Source organism: Bos indicus, chromosome 3, assembly GCF_029378745.1.
Source record: "Bos indicus isolate NIAB-ARS_2022 breed Sahiwal x Tharparkar chromosome 3, NIAB-ARS_B.indTharparkar_mat_pri_1.0, whole genome shotgun sequence".
Lineage (NCBI taxonomy): Eukaryota > Metazoa > Chordata > Mammalia > Artiodactyla > Bovidae > Bos > Bos indicus.
The window spans coordinates 93,290,955-93,315,218 of record NC_091762.1 but is presented as its reverse complement, the minus strand read 5'-3'; the positions used below and the strand labels follow the sequence as shown (position 1 = coordinate 93,315,218).

Genomic DNA, 24,264 nt, shown 5'->3' with positions numbered 1-24,264 from the left:
AGGCTCCTCGGTCTATGGGATTTTCCAGGCAAGGGTACTGGAGTGGGGTGCCATTGCCTTCTCCGCTTTTTCCAAAACAGAAGGGCGTGGCTTCCAAACTGGTTTTCTGACCGCCTGGAGATCAGGAAAACAAGCTAAGAGGCCGGGGCCCCGCCCACCCTGCGGTAGGCGGGACCCTCGTAGGGCCTGTGGGCGGTGCCTTCCGTGGGCGGGGGCGGGAAGCCGGAAGTGGCCCCGCGGAAGGGCACAAAGTGTGCTGAAGTATCTGACCCATTGTCGCGGGGCACCGGGTGCCGCGGCCTGATCTCCATACACCAGAACTCCCAATTCTCCGCGTTCTAGCTCCTGCCGCCTCCTGGGACGATGGTGGCCCGCCTGCTGCTGCGCTCTTGGTCCCGGGGCCTTGCCGTTGGCCCGGGAGCCCCATGTCGGCCCTTGAGCACCGGCTTCGAGCCCAGCCAGTACCTGCAGCGCAGCATCGTGCCCACTATGCACTACCAGGACAGCCTGCCCAGGTGAGCCCGGCTTCCAGGTCCCTGTCGCCCACAACCAGCCGAGGGTTCGGCCCCAGACTTTCTCCAGTCACTCTTGTCTCTTCTACCGAACCCTCTTGCACCCCCAAAGCTTCACCTGGGACGCTGCCGCATTCGCCAGTCTGAAAATCCCGTGGCACTGGAGCTTAAGAACGCTCAAGTTCTCTTCCAGAATCCACCCCCTCCCCGCCCCCATCCCACACCGCTACCATCATAGTTCTCTCAGAATTTCTCTCTTGAGCTCTTCTCAGACTCCTCCAAAAACTCAACTTCCAATCAGATGTCTAATCGTCCCTCACATTTCTCTCTGAACAAATGTACAACCTGTGTATGTCCACCATTACTCTTACACTTCCAGCTAGGGTGTCGCCCGAATTCCTGCACAGAATATGGATCGGCCAGTATAACACTGATAGTTACTCTCCTTTAACTTCTCCCACCACCACCTTTTTCGCAGCTGCTGCCAGAACCCTCAGCCCCACTCCCCATGTCTCCAGTCCTCTTCTGTTTTAGCACCTGTCAGTCCCCCAAGCTGACTCAGATATTTACCTTACCCTCCAAGTCCTCAGCATTCTAAGTCCAGTCTTCACCTGGAACCCTTTCATCCCTACCAAACCTTCCTCAACACTCCCCCACTTTCCTCCCCCTAAAATATCCTCCCTAATCCACACTACTCCCTGCAACTTCAGCCAAATCTCACAGGATTCTAGACAGCATCTTCAGTACTCCTCCTCAAATCTTACTTTATTCACATTAGATCCAGTTCAGTTCAGTTCAGTTGCTCAGTCCTTTCCGACTCTGCGACCCCATGGACTGCAGCACACCAGGCTTCCCTGTCCATCACCAGCTCCCAAAGCTTATTCAAACTCATGTCCTTTGACTCAGTGATGCCATCCAAACCATTTCATCCTCTGTCGTCCCCTTCTCCTCCCACCTTCAATCTTTCCCAGCATCAGGGTCTTTTGCAATGAGTTAGTTCTTTGCATCAGGTGGCCAAAGTATTGGAGCTTCAGCTTTAGCATCAGTCCTTCCAATAAATATTCAGGACTGATTTCCTTTAGGATGGACTGGTTGGATCTCCTTGCAGTCCAAGGGACTCTCAAGAGTCTTCTCCACACCACAGTTTAAAAGCATCAATTGTTCGGCACTCAGCTTTCTTTATCGTCCAACTCTCACATCTATACATGACTACGAGAAAAACCACAGCTTTGACTAGATGGACCTTTGTCGGCAAAGTAATGTCTCTGCTTTTTAATATGCTGGTCATAATTTTTTCTAGGTTGGTCATAACTTTTCTTCCAAGGAGCAAGCATCTTTTAATTTCATGGCTACAGTCACCATATGCAGTGATTTTGGAGCCCCCCAAAATAAAGTCTGTCACTGTTTCCATTGTTTCCCCATCTATTTGCCATGAAGTAATGGGACCAGATGCCATGATCTTAGTTTTCTGAATGTTGAGTTTTAAGCCAACTTTTTCATGCTCCTCTTTCACCCTCATCAAGAGGCTCTTCAATCTTCACTTTCTGCCATAAGGGTGGTATCATCTGCATATCTGAGGTTATTGATATTTCTTCTGGCAATCTTGATTCCAGCTTGTACTTCATCCAGTCCAGCATTTCTCATGATGTACTGTGCATATAAGTTAAATAAGCAGAGTAACAGTATACAGCTTTGATGTACTCCTTTCCCAATTTGGAACCAGTCTGTTGTTCCGTGTCCAGTTCTAACTGTTGTTTCCTGACCTGCATATAGGTTTCTCAAGAGACAGGTCAGGTGGTCTGGTATTCCCATCTCTTGAAAAATTTTCCACAGTTTATTGTGATCCACATAGTCAAAGGCTTTGGCATAGTCAATAAAGCAGAAATAGATGTTTTTCTGGAACTCTCTTGCTTTTTCCATGATCCAGCGGATGTTGGCAATTTGATCTCTGGTTCCTATGCCTTTTCTAAAACCAGCTTGAACATCTGAAAGTTCACGGTCCATGTACTTGAAGCCTGGCTTGGAGAATTTTGAGCATTACTTTGCTAGCATGTGAGATGAGTGCAATTGTGTGGTAGTTTGAGCATTCTTTGGCATTGCCTTTCTTTGGGATTGGAATGAAAACTGACCTTTTCCAGTCCTGTGGCCACTGCTGAGTTTTCCAAATTTGCTGGTATATTGAGTGCAACACTTTCACAGCATCATCTTTTAGGATTTGAAATAACTCAACTGGAATTCCATCACCTCCACTAGCTATGTTCGTAGTGATGCTTCCTAAGGCCCACTTGTCTTCGTATTCCAGGATGTCTGGTTCTAGGTGAGTGATCACACCATCGTGGTTATCTGGGTCATGAAGATCTTTTTTGTATACTTCTTCTGTGTATTCTTGCCACTTCTTAGTATCTTCTGTTTCTGTTAGGTCCATACCATTTCTGTCCTTTATTATGCCCATCTTTGCATGAAATGTTGCCTTGGTGTCTATGATTTTCCTGAAAAGATCTCTTGTCTTTCCATCCTACTGTTTTCCTCTATTTCTTTGCACTGATTGCTGAGGAAGGCTTTCTTATCTCTCCTTGCTATTCTTTGGAACTCTGCATTCAAATGGGTATATCTTTCCTTTTCTCCTTTGCCTTTTGCTTCTCTTCTTTCCACAGCTATTTGTAAGGCCTCCTCAGACAACCATTTTTTTGCCTTTTTGCTTTTCTTTTTCTTGGGGATGGTCTTGATCACTGCATTCTGTACAATGTCACAAACCTCTGTCCATAGTTCAGGCACTCTATCAGATTTAATCCCTTGAATCTATTTCTCACTTCCACTGTATAATCGTAAGGGATTTGATTTAGGTCATACCTGAATGGTCTAGTGGTTTTCCCTACTTTCTTCAATTCAAGTCCAAATTTGGCAATAATGAGTTCATGATCTGAGCCACAATCAGCTCTTGACCTTGTTTTTGCTGACTATATAGAGCTTCTCCATCTTTGGCTGCAAAGAATATAATCAATCTGATTTCAGTATTGACCATCTGGTGATGTCCATGTGTAAAGTCGTCTCTTGTGTTGTTGGAAGAGGGTGTTTGCTATGACCAGTGCATTCTTTTGGCAAAACTCTATTAGCCTTTGCCCTGCTTCATTTTGTACTCCAAGGCCAAATTTGCCTGTTACTCCAGGTAGCTCTTGACTTCCTACTTTTGCATTCCAGTGCCCTATAATGAAAAGGACATCTTTTTTGGGTGTTAGTTCTACAAGGTCTCGTAGGTCTTCATAGAACCGTTCAACTTCAGCTTCTTCAGCATTTCTGGTTGGGGCATAGACTTGGGTTACTGTAATATTGAATGATTTGCCCTGGAAACAAACAGAGATCATTCTGTCTATTTTGAGATTGCATCCAGGTACTGCATTTTGGACTCTTTTGTTGACTATGATAGTTACTCCATTTCTTCTAAGGGATTCTTGCCCACAGTAGTAGATATAACGGTCATCTGAGTTAAATTCACCCATTCCAGTCCATTTTAGTTAGCTGATGCCTAAAATGTCAGTGTTCACTCTTGCCATCTCCTGTTAGACCACTTCCAATTTGCCTTGATTCATGGTTCCTATGCAGTGTTGCTCTTTACAGCATCGGGCTTTATTTCCACCACCAGTCACATCCACAATTGGGTATTGTTTTTGCTTTGGCTCCATCTCTTCATTCTTTCTGGAGTTATTTCTCCACTGATCTCCAGTAGCATATTGGGCACCTACCGACCTGGGGAGTTCATCTTTCAGTGTCCTATCTTTTCGCCTTTTCATACTGTTCATGGGGTTCTCAAGGCAAGAATACTGAAGTGTATTAGATCCAGAGCCCACCCAAATTCTATGCCTCTTCACCATAGCTACTCCCCCCACCCTCTTAACACTTCTTCCAGAATTTACTTCCCCTATGAAACAGCCCCAATATATCTTCCTCTCTCCTTCCCTCACCCAGTATTTTCTTTAATTCAGCTTCCAGTTTTCCCAGTCTTTGAACTCCCAGCCTTAAATTAAGCTGCCAGGTCTCCTCCAGTATTAGCAATTTCCCCAAACTTCTTCACCCTCTACAATCAAACTTTGCTTACTTGCTTACCAGTTAGTTCCTAGTGCAAAGTTCCAAATTTCTTTCAAAAACCTTTTTACTTCCTTCCTTACCAAGCTGCCCGTCAGGGATCTCGCAGTCCAGGGGTTGGAGACCAACCCTCATTGTAAACAGAACCAAGATTGTCACAGACATCCCCCAGAACTACTAGGTTGCTCTTTTTCTCTACAACCAGGAGCCCCTTAACCCTTAACTCCCAGCCCACCTTCTCAGGAATATCATCTGAGGTGATTCTTGTGAAGTTACAGTGTGCAAACTTCTAAAACAGACTAAAATGAGATTATCTAGTCCCAACTCTGCTGTTTAAATTTGGTAGGAGGTCTGGGAGGAGAAAGAAAAAGTCCCTGTTCCTGTGAGATAAGCCTTGACCTCCTGTGTCTGAGCTGAGCCTGTATGTAGGGGAAAGGTGAGGGATGACAGAGTCTGAGCCTGTATGTAGGGGAAAGGTGAGGAATGACAGAGCCAAGCCCAGCAGCAGTTGGCCTTTAACTTTTAGATAGGCCTGGGCATGGAACAACAGACTGGTTCCAAATAGGAAAAGGAGTACGTCAAGGCTGTATATTGTCACCCTGCTTATTTAACTTGTATGCAGAGTACATCATGAGAAATGCTGGACTGGAAGAAATACAAGCTGGAATCAAGATTGCCAGGAGAAATATCAGTAACCTCAGATATGCACATGACACCACCCTTATGGCAGAAAGTGAAGAGGAACTCAAAAGCCTCTTAATGAAAGTAAAAGAGGAGAGTGAAAAAGTTGGCTTAAAGCTCAACATTCAGAAAACGAAGATCATGGCATCCGGTCCCATTACTTCATAGGAAATAGATGGGGAAACAGTGGAAACGGTGTCAGACTTTATTTTTCTGGGCTCCAAAATCACTGCAGATGGTGACTGTAGCCATGAAATTAAAAGACGCTTACTCCTTGGAAGGAAAGTTATGACCAACCTAGATAGCATATTCAAAAGCAGAGACATTACTTTGCCAACAAAGGTCCATCTAGTCAAGGCTATGGTTTTTCCAGTGGTCATGTATGGATGTGAGAGTTGGACTGTGAAGAAGGCTGAGCGCTGAAGAATTGATGCTTTTGAACTGTAGTGTTGGAGAAGACTCTTGAGAGTCCCTTGGACTGCAGGGAGATCCAACCAGTCCATTCTGAAGATCAGCCCTGGGATTTCTTTGGAAGGAATGATGCTAAAGCTGAAACTCCAGTACTTTGGCCACCTCATGTGAAGAGTTGACTCATTGGAAAAGACTCTGATGCTGGGAGGGATTGAGGGCAGGAGGAGAAGGGGATGACAGAGGATGAGATGGCTGGATGGCATCTCTGACTCGATGGACGTGAGTCTGAGTGAACTCCGGGAGTTGGTGATGGACAGGGAGGCCTGGCGTGCTGCGATTCATGGGGTCGCAAAGAGTCGGACATGACTGAGCGACTGAACTGAATTGAACTGGGCCCCACCCAGGTTTAGGATCAGAGGGATTTTCTCCACTGTAGAATTGGAAAGCTGAGAAGAATATTAAAGTCAAGGAATATGAAGATCATTTCTTTCACTCTGCAGAACAAATATCCTGGAGCTACAAATAGCACCCATCACCTGTTGTATAATTCTGTAAACAATGACTCCCTCAGGCCTCCACTTCGTCACCTGTATGTTGAGAGTTAGATGAGATTCCTTATCTCTGAGATTCTGGAAAGGTAAATTGTAGTATCTTTACACTCATTTAGATGTCACACTTAATGAAAAGCCCAGGCTTGAAGTCCTGTAGAACTTAGATTTAGATTCCAGATCTGACACTCTATAACTTCAGGCAGTTCTGTCCACTTCTTTTGAGCCCAGTTCTTACCTGCAAAGTAGTATCAGAATGCACAGTTCATAGGGCTGTTGTGAGGGTAGAGTGAGGTAAAATGCCAAAATAGTTGGCATCTTCTCTTGTTAGTTGGCAAGAGAAGGACTAGCCTCTTAATATTAGTATTAGGTGGTCCAACTGGGCCTCCCTTCTTCCCTCATCCTTTTTCTGTCATATCCCTGCCTTTTAATCAAGTGACTTTGGACTTGCTTTCTTCTAGGAAGCCTTGCAGTATCATTTGCTTGGTTTCCAGCTATTATGTTTTTTTCCTTTGTTCTTTTTTTTTGTGGTCAAATATACAAAACATAAAATTTACCCTTTTAACTATTTTTAGGTGTGCAATTCAGTTAAGTGTTTTTTTTTTCAGGGTTATGTTTTATGCACTGAACAATTAATCTCAGAACATAAAACCGCAAGTCTGGAGAAGACAAAGGGTGGATCAGCCTGATCTACACATTTACATTATTAACTTGATAAACATTGATTGACATGAATTTGGAGACCAGTCAGTCATGGTGAGGAGTTACTGTATAGTGGGGGAGATTCGACAGGTAAGCAGATACAGTTATAGAATAATGGATCAGTGGGAAGCAGCATCTCATGGTGGTTACGGTCATGAGATAGGAGTCAGATTTGATTTTTAATCCAGCTCTACTTACTAGCTTCATGGCTGTGAGGAAATCATGTAATCTAAAAATGGAGTGTTAATATTACCTTCCTCTCAGGTTTGTTAAAGTTAAATACCCTGATATAAAACACTTAGCACAAAGCCAGGCATATAGCAAGTACTCAGTAGATATTCTCAAGTGCTATAACTACCTTAAATATTTGTTGCATATTGCATTGTATGAGTGTGGTGGTGGGAGTGACTTAGTGCCTGGCAGAGAAAGGAAGCTTCATAGAGGAGGTGCTATTTGAGTTGGAATTTGAAGATTACCACATGAGAGGAGTGATGCAAGGATAGAATAGCATGTGCTAAGAAACAGAAGTCTGAAAATGCATGACGTGTTCAAAAATTTTGAGAAGCTGTTGGGGGGCCCAGCTCAAAGTAAAGACTCATCACTTGGGTCCTGAGTTACTAGAGTTGGGCTGGTGTGTGTGTGTGTCTGTGTGTTGGCTGGGTTGGGGGAGTGGCACTGTGTCTTAAAAAAAATAGTAATGGGCCACTATTTTAGGCCTATAGTTGACCCACAGTCATTGTCAATTATCTTGTGATTTCTTTTACCCCTAATCACTTTAGATGATAGCTGATGTTCAAGACAAAATGGGCATGTTCTCTAGAATTCACATGGGAGGCAGGCGAGGCCCAAGTTTCCAAGGTATGGAGGATGACAGATAGAAACAGTAATGTTCTGAGCCCCGAAGGCATGTTCCGCAAATTGTCTTGACAACCAGAATGAATTTACCAGAATAATATAGATTCTGTAAATAATATAGATTCTATAAATAAATGTATATAATATACTTATTTATATTATATATATAATATAAATAATATAGATTCTGTAAATAATATAGATTGTGTAAAAATACAAAAGGCTTTATACCTGTGTTCTTGCAGGGAGAATAATAAAATGCCTACTGCTTGGAGGCTTCTTAGATATTGATATCAGTCACTTAGACAGGAGATAAATCAGGTTGGTGCTAACTTTTCTTCCATCCTTATTATAGCAAATGGTGTTTAGATGGGGATGGGGTTCTTTGATAGAGGGTGGGGAAAGAGAACCCACATGGTTAAAATGAACCTGCCAGGCCTCTCTCAAGGCTGTAGCTCTATAGCTCTTTTCAAGGCACCTGGTGAACAACCCCTCAAGGAGCTCAAGGAACTTCAGCTGTGCCTTTGAAACCACTTTTGGTGTTCCTTGAGGAACATACTGAAAAGGCCACAGTAAGGGCAGTGTGGTAGCAAGTTATAGGAAGCCCGATTAAACTGGTTTTAGCCAAAAGGAATGTGTGCACCCACAGACCCGAAAAATCCAGGTTGGGTTAAGAGGTCCAAATGATGTCATCAAGACCTGATTTGCCTTCCCATTCCACTCTTCATTTGTGTGACTCCATTCTCAAGTAGGCTCTCTCCTCATGGTGCCATAGTGGCAGCCATCACCTAAGGCATAGCTTTCGCACTCATTTCTTAGTAACTCAGATGTTAGAGATTCCCTTCCTCATCCTAACAGTTAAAAAAAAAAAACCCCAAACTCCTATAGTTAAGTCTTTAGATTCTTGCTAGGTCTCACTGAGTCTGAACCAGTAAGCTTTAAGCCCACCCCTGGGAGCTGGGCATGGAGTCAGCTCTATCTGAACTGCAGGGACTTAAATAGAAAGGGTGCTCTTACTAAAAGAAGTGACAGTTTGGGGTAGGCAAAACACCAATATGGTGAAACCCCATTCCAGGCACTGAGGCAGAGATGATGAGCTAGTTCCCTAGGAACATGAGCAGAGTTGGAATCTATAGGACTTGACGACCAAGTAAGTAAAAAAAAAAAACAAAAAACGTATTTATCAGAAGAAAAGCAGTGACAAACCTAGACGGTGTATTAAAAAGCAGAGACATTACTTTGCCGACAAAGGTCTGTATTGTCAAAGCTGTGGTTTTTCTAGTAGTCATGTACGGATGTGAGAGTTGGACCATAAAGGCTGAGCGCCAGAGAATTGATGACTTTGAACTGTGGTGCTGGAGAAGACTCTTGAGAGTCCCTTCCACAGCAAGGAGATCAAACCAGTCAATCCTAAAGGGAATCAATCTTGAATATTCATTGGAGGGACAGATGCTGAGGCTGAAGTTCCAATACTTTGGCCACCTGATGGGAAGAGCCGACTCATTAGAAAAGACCCCGATGCTGGGAAAGATTGAAGGCAGGAGGAGAAGGGGATGACAGAGGACAAGATGGTTGATGGCATCACTGACTCAATGGACATGAGTTTGAGCAAGCTGCGGGAGATGGTGAAGGACAGGGAAGCCTGGCGTGCTGTGGTCCATGGGGTCGCAAAGAGTGGGACACAACTGAGCGACTGAACAACAACAATCGAGTGCTTACTGTGTACCAGGCACTGTTCTGAGTCTGTGACATGTGTCGCCTCATTGAATTTGCACACAACACTGAAAAGTACGTATTAGTATCATCTCCACTTTATGTACGGGGAAAGTTATGTGCAGAGCAGCAGTATGCCCAGAGTCACACAGCTGTAAATGGTGATGCCAGAGTCTGCCCTTTCACCATCGTGCAGTTCTGCTGCCTTGCCGCAGGAGGAATCAACCGGATTCCTGTGGTTGTGGTCACAGAATTGTAAAGGAGCTTTAGAAACAGTCTCTTTCAGTTCCTTCATCTTACTGAGGAAAAAATTGATGACCAGAGACGAACATAACTTGTTTAGAAACATTTCTAACAGCTTTATTGAGATATTGGAGAGGGAAATGGCAACCCACTCCAGTATTTTTGCCTGGAAAATCCCATGGATGGTGGGACCTGGTAGGCTACATACAGTCCCTGGGGTTGCAAAGAGTTAGACACGACTGAGCAACTTCACTTCAGTTTATTGAGATATAATTCACATGCCATAAAATTGACACTTTAAAAATTGAGATATAGTAGATTTACAGTATTATGTAAGTTTCAGGTGTACAACATAGTGACTGATAATTTTTAAAGATTGTACTCCATTTACAGTTAATATAAAATGGTGGCTATCCTCGATGTGCTACAGATACATCCCTGTGGCTTATTTTGTACCGAGTGGTTTGTACCTCTTAACCCCCTACCCCTGTTTTGCCCTTCACTGCTTCCTTCTCCCCACTAGTCACCACTTAGTTTGTTTTCTGTATCTGTGTTTCTTGTTATATTCACCAGCTTTATTTTTAAATTTCACATATAAATGATACCATACAGTATCTGTCTTTCTCTTTCTGACATATTTCACTAAGCATAATACCCAAGAATATGCATTCCTCACAGGACTCCTGGTGAGCTGGGCGTGACTTGAGAGTCCATCCCTTGGTTGGCTGGCGATGGATAGACCTGTGTTTCTCTTTTGTATGATTCTCTGTCAAAAATACACCAATAAATTTAAAAATAGAACTTTTTTTCATCTTAAGAAAGAAAAAGACTGTTGTTCAAATTAAGTAGAATTAAAATCCATGCCAGTGCAGGGTTAACACAAGTATTATAATTGTGACAGGAATCAGGAATATTTTGGCTGCTTCTGCTTCCCCATTTTTAATTTGTTAGTATATTTACTAATTTAGCTCATGAAAATACATTAAAAGGTTATTCTTCTACCTAGAAAATAAAAGGAGTACTGTTGATACTTAAATTCATCTATTCTCATTTGTCAGTGGCTTAGGCTTCCTCTTGTGTTGTTTTTTGTGTGTGTGTTTTTTTTTTTTTTGGAAAGAATTTAATTATCCAGTAATTATTTATGAGTTTGGATTGGCAAGCTAACTAACCTCTTCCACATCTTGTCACCATTACACTGACCTTGTTTTCTCCCCAGGCTGCCTATTCCCAAACTTGAAGACACCATTAGAAGATACCTCAGTGCACAGAAGCCTCTGTTGGATGACAGCCAGTTCAGGTAAATGCTGAGAAACCCAAATGACCATGGTGGGGTGGTTCAGGAGAAGCTGACAAGTGGTGGTGGACCAATCTTCGGGGAGTGTCTATGATTTGACTGGGTCCTCAGGCACCTGAGACCCAGTCTTTACATTTGCAAGTTCAGGAAATAGATTTTCACTCATGAAGGGGTGACCAAGCCCTAAGGTGAGACTCTTTAACTTGACTGAATAAACAATGGTTTAGACACTAGAATGCCAAATTTGACTGCCCTGGCAGATTTTACCTCGTCAGCTAGCTGACACTGGTCATTTGCAGAGGGCATGTGCTCTTGGCAGGGAGCTTCATTGAGGAGAGCATGTGGCAGACCAGAAGTTTGCTTGGTGAGCTTATGTACTGGGTTAGATAGTATGTCCCCTAAATCCACTCCCTTCTCAAAAACCTCAGTATGCAACCTTATCGGAAAGAGGGTAGTTGTATGTGTAATTAGTTAAAAGCAGTTCAGTTCAGTCACTCAGTCGTGTCTGATTCTTTGTGACCCCGTGGACTGCAGCATGCCAGGCTTCCCTGTCCATCACCAATTCCCAGAGCTTGCTCAAACTCATGTCCATTGTGATGAGGTCATACTATTAATAGAGAAGGTTTAGTCCTTATTCCAGTCCTTAGAAGGGATAAAGAGACAGCCATGTAAAGACAGAGGAGGTTGGAGTGTAGTAACAGGCTGAGGAATGCCAAGGATACCTGATACACCACAAGCGAAGAGAAAGGCCTGGGACGGATTCTCCCCGAGAGTCTTCAGAGAGAGTATGGTCTTGTCAGCACCTTGATTGTGTACTTGTAGCCCCCAAAACTATGAGAGAATACATTTCTGTTGTCTTAAGCCAGCTGCTCTGTGGCACTTCGTCTTGGCAGTCGTGGGAAACTAATTCAGCCTGGAAGTGGAAAATAATATTGGATATTGTAAAAAAAATGGATTCCATCAGGCTATTGTATCCTGGTGTAGTACTCTTTTTCCACAATGGGAATTTGTTGTGCAGAACACTGGCCTTGTCATTAGAATCACATAGAGTCCTTCACTGGCCAGTGATGGCAAAAAACAGATGAACTGTCCACTGTCTTTTTGTTGTTGTTTAGTCATGGCACCCCACTCCAGTACTCTTGCCTGGAAAATCCCGTGGATGGAGGAGCCTGGTGGGCTGCAGTCCATGGGGTCACTAAGAGTCCGGCTTGACTGAGCGACTTCACTTTCACTTTTCACTTTCGTGCATTGGAGAAAGAAATGGCAACCCACTCCAGTGTTCTTACCTGGAGAATCCCAGGGACAGGGGAGCCTGGTGGGCTGCCGTCTATGGGGTCCCACAGAGTCGGACACAACTGAAGCAACTTAGCAGCAGCAGCAGCAGTCATTGTCATGTCCGTCACTTTTGTGACCCCATGGACTGTAGCCTGCCAGGATCCTCTGTCCATGGGATTTTCCAGGCAGGAATACTGAAGTGGGTTGCCATTTCCTTCTCCAGGGGATCTTCCCTACCCAGGAATTGAACCCACATCTTCTGCATTGGCAGGCAGATTCTTTTATCACTGAGCCACCAGGGAAGCTAATCCACTGCTTTTAAATATTCCATATTAGTCACTTGAAGCTTCTCTTGACATAGTAATGATTTAATAGCTACCCATTATTAAGTATTCTTTTTCAAACTATCGTAAATCCTTAGCTTTATAAATATTTTAAAAATCATGTAAAGTGGTGTATTTCTGGGTTAACATATAAAGAAACTGAGACTGAGAAAGATGGAATAACTTGTCCAAGGTCATACAATTTGAAAGTTACAGAGCTAGAATTCAAACTTAACTCTTCTTGACTCCAAAGCTTTTGGAGTCATTTTCTCCATGTCAAGCTGCCTCCTAGATTACACATTGTTTTATGAGATGTGAATTCACCTTCCTGATCTGTCATTTTAAGAAAATATCTTAGATTTATCTGCTTAGATTGATTCTCCTCTTCTGACCAGAGATACTTTCTGGTGTCAGTCCCAGATTCTAGGGATATGCTAGGGAACCCAAAGTTCTCCGATGCATTTGTGGCCATGAATCTAAAAACCACCTATTCCCTGTCATGGTTTGATTATGTCTTTTCTTGAACATTTCAGGAAAACAGAACAGTTGTGTAAGAGTTTTGAAACTGGAATTGGAAAAGAACTGCATGAGCAGCTGGTCACTCAGGACAAGCAGAATAAACATACAAGCTACATTTCAGGTGGGTAGGCAGGGCTGTGAATGTGGTATTTCCAGAGCCTTCCATGATGGAAAGCAGGTCATCTTCTCTCCTGTTTTGGTCTCACAGGTATTTTTGGTGAGACCAAAAACGTTTGTGAAGTGTTGTCTCATCCTGTCTTCCTGAGGTGAACATTAAGGCTGAGTGAGTTCTTCCTCCACTGAGGTGTTGTCTGGAGTCTGTCGTCAAGAGCAGTGGCTTACCTGCTCTGTAGATAGGATCAGGACAGAACCTCATCATTGGTTCTGTCTGAAAAGGATGCAGGATTTAGTCCTGTGTCCTGTATGTATCATTCTAGGTCCTTCGTTGTCTGGCCCAGCTGCCCGCTCCAGCCTCATTTCACCATCCTCCCTGACACACCCATGCTTCAGCAAAACTGAGTAGCTTCTTCCCTCGACCCCTTAGTCTTTTCATTCTTCTGGGCCTTAATCCATGTTGTTCCCACCACCTTTTTTTGCCTGGCAAATTCTTCCTTTGGACCCCGTTAAGATGGTTGTCAGAGGCTGCGAGTAGGGGCTGCAAAATGGAGAAGAGGATCAAAAGGTACAGACTTTCAGTTATAACATAAGTAAGTCCTGGGGATGCAATATACACCTGGGTGACTGTAGTTGGTACTGTATTATGTATTTGAAAGTTGCTGTGAGTATGGATATTAAAACTTCTAATAAGGAAAAAATTTTTATAAGTGTGTATGGTGATGGATGTGCTGAGCATTTTACATATATACAAATATCGAATCATTATGTTGTACACTTGAAGCTAATATAATGTTATATGTCAGTTACATCTCAATTTGAAAAAAGCAGAAAAGACCAGATCTGGGTAGGATGATTTTTCTATAAAACCTTTCAGCCCTTCCCTTTCAGAGTTGGTTGCTTCCACTTCTGTTCCCACTGCACTTCTTTTAACTCAGTTTATGTTTGTAGTAAGGTTATACATGCATATCATTTAAAGAATCAAATAGTTTTCTCATGCTTGTTATGAGAAGCCACAGTTTCCTGACCTTGACTTAATTTCTCACTTCTCATTTTGCCCCATTCTCTAAATTACTTACTCATATCAGTGCATCTTTTTTAGTTTTAGGCATTATCTATAGATGTCTCACTATAAAAGAGTAGGATTTGTCGGTCTCTTGTATCCTCACCACATTTCCATCCCCTTATTGTCACAGTATGCTATGCTGTGCTTAGTCGCTCAGTCGTGTCCAACTCTTTGTGATCCCATGGACTGTAGCCCACCAGGCTCCTCTATCGTGGGATTCTTCAGACAAGGATACTGGAGTGGCTATCCCCTTCTTCAGGGGATCTTCCCAACCCAGGGATCGAATGCAGGTCTCCTGCAATGCAGGCAGCTTCTTTACCGACTGTGCCACTAGGGAAGCTACCTGGCGTTTATACTGTTATAATCATGCAAACGCTGTTTGTCAGCTGAGTTGTGTAGCACACTGGAATTGTTTTGCCTTTTCCATACTAACTTTGTTTTCTCTATAATTAATAATTATACCTTCTTCTGTTTTGCTTTCTATGTGCCTAATAATTTATCTGGGAATTTTTTTTTAATTTCTCATCTTTAATGGTCTTTTTGCTTTTTTTCCTGTTTGTTTTACCCTCTTTTCTTTCTTCAGATCTTTCGTAATCCTTCTCTGTTGTCTTAAACCTGAATGAGATATTAAAAGTTATGGGAATTTCTATAAATGAGAGTGGGCTTGTCAGTCACAGCTTCACTGTAATGTCATCGGCTAAACCACTTCCTTGGGGCGCCCCTAATGTTGGTGTCTTTGGGTTATTTAGACTTCTTAGGGAAGGCTTTTCCAGTTAACTGCCAAAAGGTATATTCCTGGTTGCTGCTGTTGCAGGAGTGAGATTAAGGAAAGAAGACTTGAGTTCTCATCTATGACTTACATCTCCCAATTTTACTTTCTCCAGTGAATAAAACTTAAATCTTCTACTGGAATAGGGAGGGAATCTAGGGGGTGGGGTTCTAATTAAACAGCCCTTCAACCAGTGTACCTAGGCTACTACATCCTGAGCCATCTGGGGGTTCTGCTGTTTAAGTCATATTGTTTCCTGGCTTTCTTTGCTGCCAGCTTAGGGTTGGCTTTCTCTGACTCTGCTAGATAATTTTATACTTTCCAATATTTGTTCTTTTCTTCTCTCTCATTCTCTTTGCCTTATTGGCTTATGTCTTTTTAAAATTCTTTTACTCAGGGGATCAGAAACATAAATTCATGTCTTCTTTCATCAAATGTATCTTACCCCCATTTTAATGAATTGCATTCTATTTTAATTCTGTTTATCTCCTTCGCCAGAGTTCTTCTGAATTGAAATCCATGCTCTATCCCCAGGCCGAGGGCCTGGCATGGCACTGATTCTCAAGGAATGAAATGGAATTAATGGATCAACAAATGAATAATAGATAAATTTTTGCCTATTAATCCTTCCCCAATGCTTTATGTATAAAAACTACTTCTTCCCATTGAAGATACCCCATATTTGTAGAGTTCACCCATGCTTGCTAATCCAACCAGGAACTTCCCTTGAAAACATGTTTTCTAATAAGATACTGTTTCTGGAATTTTTACAAGCATCCACAGGAATACAGAGGGCTAGTTTGAGTGGCTCATATGCACTGAGTTATTTCTAATTGCCTTTCAAGTATTTCCTAAAAGAGGGAGTAGTGTACATAGTACACAGAATGATGGTGAAAACTTTTCTGTCATTTTAGGGAGACAGTCAAGTATGGATATTGTCCCTGAAAGGAGGTGAAGCACAGGAGGGGTGGGGATTAAAAACTGTTCTGTTTTAGTCTGAATGCAAGTGAGGAATTACTGTTTTTTATTTCTGTAAGTGTTAAGGAGGAAAACAGAATGAAGAGGAAAAAGCAATTAATAAATATTAGAGAAATGTAAGTCAAAACCACAGTGATGGTTATCCACTAGAATGGCTCCAATCAAATAAGACTGATAGTCATGTTAACAACAACACTAGAGATGACTCTACACATGGACATCACCACATGGTCAATACTGAAATCAGACTAATTATATTCTTTGCAGCCAAAGATGGAGAAGCTCTATACAGTCAGCAAAAACAAGGTCAAAAGCTGCCTATGGCTCAGATCATGAACTCCTTATTGCCAAATTTGGACTTGAATTGAAGAAAGTAGGGAAAACCACTAGACCATTCAGATATGACCTAAATCAAATCCCTTATGATTATACAGTGGAAGTGACAAATAGGTTTAAGGTATTAGATCTGATACACAGAGTGCCAGAAGAACTATGGATGGAGGTTTGTGACATTGTACGGGAGGCAGTGATCAAGACCATCCCCAAGAAAAAGAAATGCAAAAAGGCAAAATGGTTGTCTGAGGAGGCCTTACAAATAGCTGAGAAAAGAAGAGAAGTGAAAGGCAGAGGAAAAAAGGGAAAGATATATTATCTGAATGGAGAGTTCCAAAGAATAGCAAGGAGAGATAAGAAAGCCTTCCTCAGCAATCAATGCAAAGAAATAGAGGAAAACAATAGAATGGGAAAGCCTGGAGATCTCTTCAAAAAAATTAGAAATACCAAGGGGATACCTCATGCAAAGATGGGCACAAAAAAGGACAGAAACAGTATGGACATAACAGAAGCAGAAGATATTAAGAAGAGGTGGCAAGAATACACAGAAGAAGTGTACAAAAAAGATCTTCATGACCCAGATAACCACGGTGGTGTGGTCACTCACCTAGAGCCAGACATCCTGGAATATGAAATCAAATGGGACTGAGGAAACATCACTACGAACATAGCTAGTGGAGGTGATGGAATTCCAGTTGAGCTGTTTCAAATCCTAAAAGATAATGCTGCAAAAGTGCTGCACTCAGAATGGCAGCAAATTTGGAAAACTTATCAGTGGCCACAGGACTGGAAAAGGTCAGTTTTCATTCCAATCCTAAAGAAGGTCAATGCCAAAGAACATGCAAATTACTGCACAATTGCATTCATCTCACACGCTAGCAAAGTAATGCTCAAGATTCTCCAAGCCAGGCTTCAACAGTACGTGAACCAAGAACTTCCAGATGTCCAAGCTGGATTTAGAAAAGGCAGAGGAACCAGAGATCAAATTGCCATTATCCATTGGATCATCAAAAAAGCAAGAGAGTTTCAGAAAAACATCTACTTCTGTTTTATTGACTACACTGAATAAATTGTTGTGTGGATCACAACAAACTGTGGAGAGTTCTGAAAGAGATTGGAATACCAGACCACCTGACGTGCCTCCTGAGAAATCTGTATGCAGGTCAAGAAGCAACAGTTAGAACTGGACATGGAACAACAGACTGGTTCCAAATAGGAAAAGGAGTACGTCAAGGTGGTATATTGTCACCCTGCTTATTTAACTTATATGCAGAGTACATCATGAGAAATGCTGGGCTGGAAGAAACACAAGCTGGAATCAAGATTGCCAGGAGAAATATCAATAACCTGAGATATGCAGATGGCACTACCCTTATGGCAGAAAGTGAAGAAGAACTAAAGAGCCTCTTGATGAAAGTGAAAGAGGAGAGTGAAAAAGCTGGCTTAAAACTCAATATTCAAAAAATGAAGATCATGGCATCTGGTCCCATCCCTTCATGGCACATAGATGGAAAAACAGTGGAAACAGTGAAAGACTTTATTTTCTTGGGCTCCAAAATTACTGCAGATGGTGACTGCAGCCATGAAGTTAAAATATGCTTACTCCTTGGAGGAAAAGCTTGACAGCATATTAAAAAGCAGAGACATTACTTTACCAACAAAAGTTTGTCTCAAAGCTATGGTTTTCCAAGTAGTCATGTATGGATGTGAGAGTTGGACCATAAAGAAGGCTGAGCACTGAAGAATTGATGCTTTTCAACTGTGGTGCTGGAGAAGACTCTTGAGAGGCCCCTGCACTGCAAGAAGATCCAACCAGTCCATCCTAAAGGAAATCAGTCCTGAATATTCATTAGAAAGACTGATGGTGAAGCTGAAACTCCAATACTTTGGCTATCTGATGTGAAGAGCTGACTCATTGGAAAAGACCCTGATGTTGGGAAAGATTGAAAGCAGGAGGAGAAGGGGAGGACAGAGCACAAGATGGTTGGATGGCATCACTGACTCAATGGACATGAGTTGAGAAAGCTCCAGAAGTTGGTGATGGACAGGGAAACCTGGCATGCTGCAGTCCAGTGGGTCGGGAAGAGTCAGAAATAATTGTGCAACTGAACTGAACTGAGTGGTAACAAATGTTGCTGAGGATGTGGAGAAATTGAAACCCTTGTACACTGCTGGTGGTAATGGTGCAGCCACTTTGGAAGACACCTGGGCAATTCCTCAAAAGATTAAACATAGAGTTCTGGTTCAAGATGGTGGAGTAGAAGGGCATGGAATTCACCTCCTCCCACTGATATGTCAGAAATATTTCTACATGTGGACTGAAAGCTTGCAGAAGATCCCATACAACCAAAGCTGCAAGGAAGGTCCCCACTTAACTGGGTAGGATGAAGGGAAAAGGGAGAGGAGTAAGTGGGACAGGACCTGCGCTCCTGGGAGGGAGCTGTGAAAGATGACCTCTTCCCTCACCTGTCAACCTCCTTCACTGAGTATGAGATCCACCAGGACAGATAGGGAGCTTCAGAGGCTGGAGAGGAGAGTGTAGGAGCTGGTTTGCCACCCTGCAGAGGAGAGAGACCCACAGATGGTCCAGGCCATATTGTCTCACTTCTGAGCCCAAGACACCTGCCTGCTGGTGTGTGCAGCAACTGAGTGCTGAAACTTAGGTTTCAGAGGGCAGACACGGGGGTAGGACGTGGTTTGGCTGTGGGGAGACAGCCCAAAGGGCTTGGAGTATGGCCAGGCTGAACAAAGGGTGTGCACATGATTGATGGTATTGGCACAAAAACAGACATATGTATCAGTGGAACAGAATAGAGAGCCCAGAAATAAATCCACCACCTATGGTCAATTAATCTATCACAAAATAGGCAAGAATATACAGTGGAGACAAGACAGTCTCTTTAATAAGTAGTGCTGGGAAAACGGGACAACTACATGTAAAACAACGAAGTTAGAACATTCTCTAATACCATATACAAAAATAACTCAAAATGATTAAAGACCTAAGTATAAGATCAGTTACAATAAAGCTACTAGAGAAAAACATAAGGAGAATACTCTTTGACATGAACCATAGCAAAGTTTTTTTTTAGGTCTGTCTCCTAGAGTAATGGAAATAAAGGCAAAAATAAGTGAATGGGACCTAATTAAACTTAAAAAGCTTTAGAAGCAAAGCAAAGGAAACCATAAACAAAACAAAAAGACAACCTGTGAAATGAGAGAAAATATTTGCAAATGATGTAACCAACAGAGATTAGTCTCCAAAATGTACAAACAGCTCCTACAGTTCAATATAAAAAAACAAACAGCCCAATCAAAAAAATGGGAAGAAGACCTAAATAAACATCTCACCAAAGAAGACATATAGAGATAGCCAATGCGCACATGAAGAGATGCTCAATATCGCTAATTATTTGAGAAAAAAAATATGGGGTATTGCCTCACGCCAATCAAAATAGTTATCATTAGAAAGATCTACAAATAATAAATGCCAAAGAGGGTGTGGAGAAAAGGGAGCCCTCCTACACTATTGGTAGGAATGTAAATTGGTGCAGCCACTATGGGGAACGGTATATGATCCAGCATATATGCATATATATGGGCATATATCCGGAGAAAAACTCTACTTCATAAAGGTACATGCTCCCCAGTGTTCATAACTGCACTATTTACAGTAGCCAAGACACGAAAGCGGCATAAATGTCCATCATAGGTGAATGGGTAAAGAAGATGTGGGGGGTGTATATATATACACACACACAGACACACAATGGAATATTCCTCAGCTATCAAAAAATGAAATAATGCCATTTGCAGCAACATGGATGGACGTAGAGATTAGCACATATACTGAAGTAAGTCAGAGAAAGATAACCATCATATGGTACCACATGTGGAATCTAAAATATACCGATGAGCTTATTTCTAAAACGTGTTTGAGACAGACTCACAGACATGAAAATAAACTTAAGATTGCCAAAAGGGGAAAGGTGGTGGGGGAGGGATAAATTAGGAGTTTGGGATTAGCAGATACCAATATATCTAAGATAGACAAACAGCAAGGACCTACTGTATAGCACAAGGAACTATATTCAGTATCTTGTAATAATCTAAAATGGGTAAGTGTCTGAAAAAGACTAGGTATATGTGTAACTGAATCACTTTGCTCTACACCTGAACTGACACAGCACTGTAAATCAACGATACTTCATTCTCAGTCAAAAAGCAAAGGGTTAGAGTAGACTTCCCATATGACCCAGCAATCCCTATCCTAGCTATATCTTCCAAGAAAACTGAGAACATAATGTCCTCACACAAAGAAAGCACTAGCATTATAATAAGCAACAAGTGGAAACAAATGTCCATGTACAGGTGAATGGATAAACAAGATACAGTATATTACTGGAACATTACTTACCAATAAAAAGAAATGAAGAACTGATACATGCCACAGTGTGGATGAATTTCCAATACATTATTATAAGTGATAGAGTGTGTGTTCAATTGCTTAGTCGTGCTGACTCTTTGCAGCCACATGGACTGTAGCCCGCCAGGCTCCTCTGTTCAAGAAATTTTCCAGGCAAGAATACTAGAGTGGGTTGTTTTTTTTGTACTGCAGTGGATCTTCCTGACCCAGGGATCGAACCTGCATCTCTTGTGTCTCCTACATTGGCAGGTGGGTTCTTTACCACTAGAGCCACTGGGAAGCCCATAAGTGATAGAAGTCAGATGCAAAAGACGACATATTATATGTTCCCATTTAATGTTTTTGAATTATTACAAAGCAAAAAAAAAAAAAAATCAGAAAATTCCACCCTCTGAAAGTGATCGTCATTTCTTCTGAATATGCTTGATTTTTTTTTTTTTTTCTTTCTCACATTCTGTCTTTAGGAACTCTTTATTGTTCACTTTTATTTTTTAGGCCCCTGGTTTGATATGTATTTAACTGCTCGAGATCCTGTTGTCCTGAACTTTAATCCGTTTATCTCATTCAACCCTGATCCAAAGTCCGAGTATAATGACCAGCTCACCCGGGCCACCAACATGACTGTCTCTGCCATCCGGTTTCTGAAGACACTTCGGGCTGACCTTCTGGAGCCAGAAGTGTTCCATTTGAACCCTGCCAAAAGTGATACCGATACCTTCAAGAGATTCATACGCTTTGTGCCTTCCTTCCTGTCTTGGTATGGCGCCTACTTGGTCAATGCATATCCCCTGGACATGTCCCAGTATTATCGGCTTTTCAATTCAACTCGTTTACCCAGACCCCATCGAGATGAACTCTTCACCGATGACAAGGCCAGACACCTCCTGGTCCTAAGAAAAGGACACTTCTACATCTTTGATGTCCTGGATCAAGATGGGAACATTGTGAGTGCCTCTGAAATCCAGGCTCATCTGAAGTACATTCTGTCAGACAATAGCCCGGCCCCCGAGTTTCCGCTTTCGTATCTGACTAGTGAGAACCGGGACATCTGGGCAGAGCTCAGACAGAAGCTGGTGAGTGGTGGCAACGAGGCGACCCTGGGGAAAGTGGACTCGGCTGTGTTCTGTCTCTGCCTAGATGACTTCCCCATTAGGGACTTTGTCCACCTGTCCCACAGCATGCTGCATGGTGACGGCACAAACCGCTGGTTTGACAAATCCTTTAACCTCATTATAGCCAAGGATGGCACTGCTGCCATCCACTTTGAGCATGCCTGGGGCGATGGTGTTGCAGTGCTCAGGTTTTTTAATGAAGTGTTTAAAGATAGCACTCAGGCCCCTGCCATCACTCCCCAGAGCCAGCCGGCCAGCACTGACTCTTCTGTGGCCGTACAAAAACTCAACTTCAAGCTGAGCGATGCTTTAAAGACTGGCATTAGCGCTGCTAAGGAAAAATTTGATGCCACCGTGAAAAGCCTCACCATCGACTACATCCGGTTTCAGAGAGGAGGCAGAGAATTCCTGAAGAAGCAGAAGCTGAGCCCTGACTCGATGGCTCAGCTGGCCTTCCAGATGGCCTTCCTGCGGCAGTACGGGCAGACGGTGGCCACCTATGAGTCCTGTAGCACTGCAGCATTCAAGCACGGCCGCACCGAGACCATCCGCCCGGCCTCCCTCTTCACAAAGACGTGCTCCGAGGCCTTTGTCAGGGAGCCTTCCAAGTATAGCGCTGGAGAGCTTCAGCAGATGATGGCCAAGTGCTCCACATACCACAACCAGCTGACCAGAGAAGCAGCAATGGGTGAGACGGGGTTGGGGAGCATGCCGTTTGGTCTTGTTGCCCTCCGCTCTGGGGTATGCCTCAGTACTATTCTGATTTCCACCCTTCTCTAGGCTTAATCCATCTGCCAACTGATTATTATTTTTTCCTTAGCAGTCTGAACAGCCAGACTAGCCACTAGGGACAGACCATTCTCTCCCTCTGAGCAGGAATGGGGCGATGCATCTGACTTAAATGCATCATCCTCATTTAAGGTCATTTTCAGCTGTGTCACATACTCTCTTCCTATTATTTATTGGTCTTCAGCCTCATTTTTGACAATGCAGGATTTCTAAGCCCACAGCCCCTCTTACTTCAGCCCAGTTGTAGTGTGATGGCTGCGTGTAAATAGGCCATCTCAGAAGCTCTTCCCTACCTAAGTGGCATCATTTTGCTCCTTTCTGATGAAATTCAAGACCTAGGAAGGACCTGAGGGATCACATAGTCCAGTCCTTTCATATGGCAAAGTCCTGGAACTAAAAGGGACCTCCAAGATCATTCTGGTCTCAGCCTTCTCTATTTTATAGGTCGGAAGCTGAGACCACTGGCCCAGGATCACACAGCAAATTAGCAGGAAAGCTGAGATTAGAACCTGGTCAAATACCCTTTCCATTTTGTTCCACTGACTCCATCTTGTCCTTTGTACTTGATTTGGGCTTTTGGTTTTCCCTTAGTTTTTGAATCCATGGTGTGCTCTCCACATACTTTTCGTGACTGTTTAAACTGATTCAATCTCAGAATTTTAAAAATTAGGTGTATCTTAGGCTGATTTTTAGCTCAGCTGTTCACTGCTTTTTTAAAAGGAATATTCTAGAATGCACTGCTCCAGAATTTAGCAAGGTGGAGGTGTGAATGCAGAGGTCAACAAACCCTTCTTCCCCTCTCGAGGATGCTGTGAAGAATATTCCTACCTTGGGTGGGAGGTGTTACTAAGTGAGGTCCCTTTCAGTTCTGAGTCTGATTTTCCATTTTGTCTCTGACAGGCCAGGGCTTTGATCGACACTTGTTTGCTCTGCGGTACCTGGCAGCAGCCAGAGGGATCAGCATGCCCGAGCTGTTCCTGGACCCTGCATATAGGCAGATAAACCACAACATCCTGTCCACCAGCACACTGAGCAGCCCAGCAGTGAACATCGGCTGCTTTGCCCCCGTGGTCCCTGATGGTTTTGGCATTGGGTACGCCGTTCAGGACAACTGGATAGGCTGCAACGTCTCTGCCTACCAAAGCCGCAATGCCCGTGAGTTTCTCCAGTGTGTGGAGAAGGCCTTAGAAGACATGTTTGATGCCTTGGAAGGCAAAATGATCAAAACCTAGCTTCTAGGTGAGTGAAAAGCCTCTGTTTCACGAGCATAAAAACTGGGGCCTCTGTAGCCAGTAGGCACTATTCTGTGACTAATGAAACTAATTATGAGGTGCCTGAGCACCATTGCTATAAGATTTGAGCCTTAAAACCATGGTTTTAAAGCTAAACATATGATTTCCAAGACCATAACTAAAGATGCTGTAAGATTCCGGTTTTAAGGACATTATCAGGAGGTAAGACTTGGAAAATAACTCAGATGTACTTATTGTTGAAGCAGAAATAAAATTTAATTCTTTCTTA

The 24,264-nt window shown here is 42.9% G+C and overlaps 1 protein-coding gene across 3 annotated transcripts; it reads left to right on the top strand.

Annotated features, from left to right (window-relative positions):
* The first annotated feature begins 215 nt into the window (after positions 1 to 215).
* On the top strand, positions 216 to 24,264 carry CPT2 (carnitine palmitoyltransferase 2). Of its 3 annotated transcripts, XM_070786523.1 has the most exons (6): positions 378 to 515; positions 6,841 to 7,024; positions 10,962 to 11,042; positions 13,171 to 13,277; positions 21,338 to 22,642; positions 23,644 to 24,264. In XM_070786523.1, exons 5-6 carry the CDS (start codon positions 21,352 to 21,354, stop codon positions 23,973 to 23,975), a joined length of 1,623 nt encoding a protein of 540 aa, XP_070642624.1. In that variant the 5' UTR covers positions 378 to 515; positions 6,841 to 7,024; positions 10,962 to 11,042; positions 13,171 to 13,277; positions 21,338 to 21,351; the 3' UTR covers positions 23,976 to 24,264. The 3 variants fall into 3 exon arrangements, with proteins under 3 accessions (XP_019813006.2, XP_070642624.1, XP_070642623.1); XM_019957447.2 differs by lacking the exon at positions 6,841 to 7,024 and having other exon boundaries at positions 216 to 515; XM_070786522.1 differs by lacking the exons at positions 378 to 515; positions 6,841 to 7,024 and adding an exon at positions 8,186 to 9,577.

What these genes read in the sequence shown, in the direction of transcription:
- CPT2 (XM_019957447.2), top strand. Translation starts at nt 364, where the DNA reads ATGGTGGCCCGCCTGCTGCTGCGCTCTTGGTCCCGGGGCCTTGCCGTT. An exon ending in TTGGATGACAGCCAGTTCAG is followed by an intron (nt 11,043 to 13,170) that starts GTAAATGCTGAG and finishes TGAACATTTCAG; the next exon opens with GAAAACAGAACAGTTGTGTA. An exon ending in GACCAGAGAAGCAGCAATGG is followed by an intron (nt 22,643 to 23,643) that starts GTGAGACGGGGT and finishes TGTCTCTGACAG; the next exon opens with GCCAGGGCTTTGATCGACAC.